The sequence below is a fragment of the Egretta garzetta genome, unplaced genomic scaffold (genome assembly GCF_000687185.1).
Source record: "Egretta garzetta isolate BGI_Z169 unplaced genomic scaffold, ASM68718v1 scaffold868, whole genome shotgun sequence".
Lineage (NCBI taxonomy): Eukaryota > Metazoa > Chordata > Aves > Pelecaniformes > Ardeidae > Egretta > Egretta garzetta.
Window position 1 is genome coordinate 62,919 of NW_009260507.1, and position 917 is coordinate 63,835.

At 69.1% G+C, this 917-nt stretch overlaps 1 protein-coding gene across 1 annotated transcript in view; it reads right to left on the bottom strand.

The window, feature by feature from the left end:
- Positions 1–917, bottom strand: part of LOC104131410 (collagen alpha-1(I) chain) — a gene marked incomplete at its 5' end in the record, with an annotated part of 39,663 nt that overhangs the window by 28,879 nt on the left and 9,867 nt on the right. Inside the window, 1 exon segment of the mRNA XM_035900131.1 lies at positions 323–428. Within this exon segment, the coding sequence (XP_035756024.1) occupies positions 323–428 (106 nt within the window).

The following is a 917-nucleotide window of genomic DNA, read 5'->3' on the forward strand; positions in this document are numbered from 1 at the left end:
CCCCCCGTCCCCCTCCCTTGCCCACCCCAGGATGGGACATGGGGAGCACCCAATCCCCGGGGGCCCTACTGCACCCCCTCAGTGTAGGACCCCCATCACCGAGGAACCCGGCCTCCCAGCTGGCAGCGGGACACCCCAGGGGTGCCAGGAGCCCCCCACGTGCAGCACCGAGCACCAGAGGACGGACAGACAAACAGGCCGGGACAGAACCCACCCAGCACCTCAGGGACCCCCCTCCCAGTAACAGGGACCCACAGCAGGGTGCCGGCACCCCTCGGTGCGACATTGCCTCTAAAAAAGCCCCCGAAGTGGCCCAAATCACCCGAAATTGCACCACCGTGGGGGTCCCCTGCGGGCCCCCACCCAGGGCAAAGTCCACTGTGGGGCAGGGCGGGTGCAAAGGGCAGCCGGGTGCTGGGCGCCGGGTGCTGGGGGGAGGGTGCCCCGGGCATAGGGTCCAGAGTCCGGCGCTGGCGAGGAGGGTGGCGCAGCGGTGCCGGGGATGCCAGGACGCCTGGGTTTGTTGGCTGGGGGGTGAGGAGGCTGGGGCTATGGGGCTCAGCAGGGCATGGGGGGGCCTATGGGGACCCCCAAGCCCATGCCATGGCCACCCTCCCCTACTCCCATGCACTCCGCCTTGCTGTGCCCCAAATGGGGGGGACAGGGACCCAGTTCCAACATCTGGGTTCAGCCCTGGGGTTGGGGCACCCTCCTTCTCCTGGGGATCCCCTATGCCCCCGCACTGACTCACCCCCCCACTCACCCTTAGGTGACGGCGAAGCCTTTCCTCTACCCACTGCCGCCGGGGCCGTGTCCTGAATGCGGCTGCGGTCCTGGGGCTCAGCCCCTCTTTGCCACCCAGACCAGCTTCTAGGGGTGACCTCCCCCCCTGCCCTGAGGACAACGCCACCCTTCGA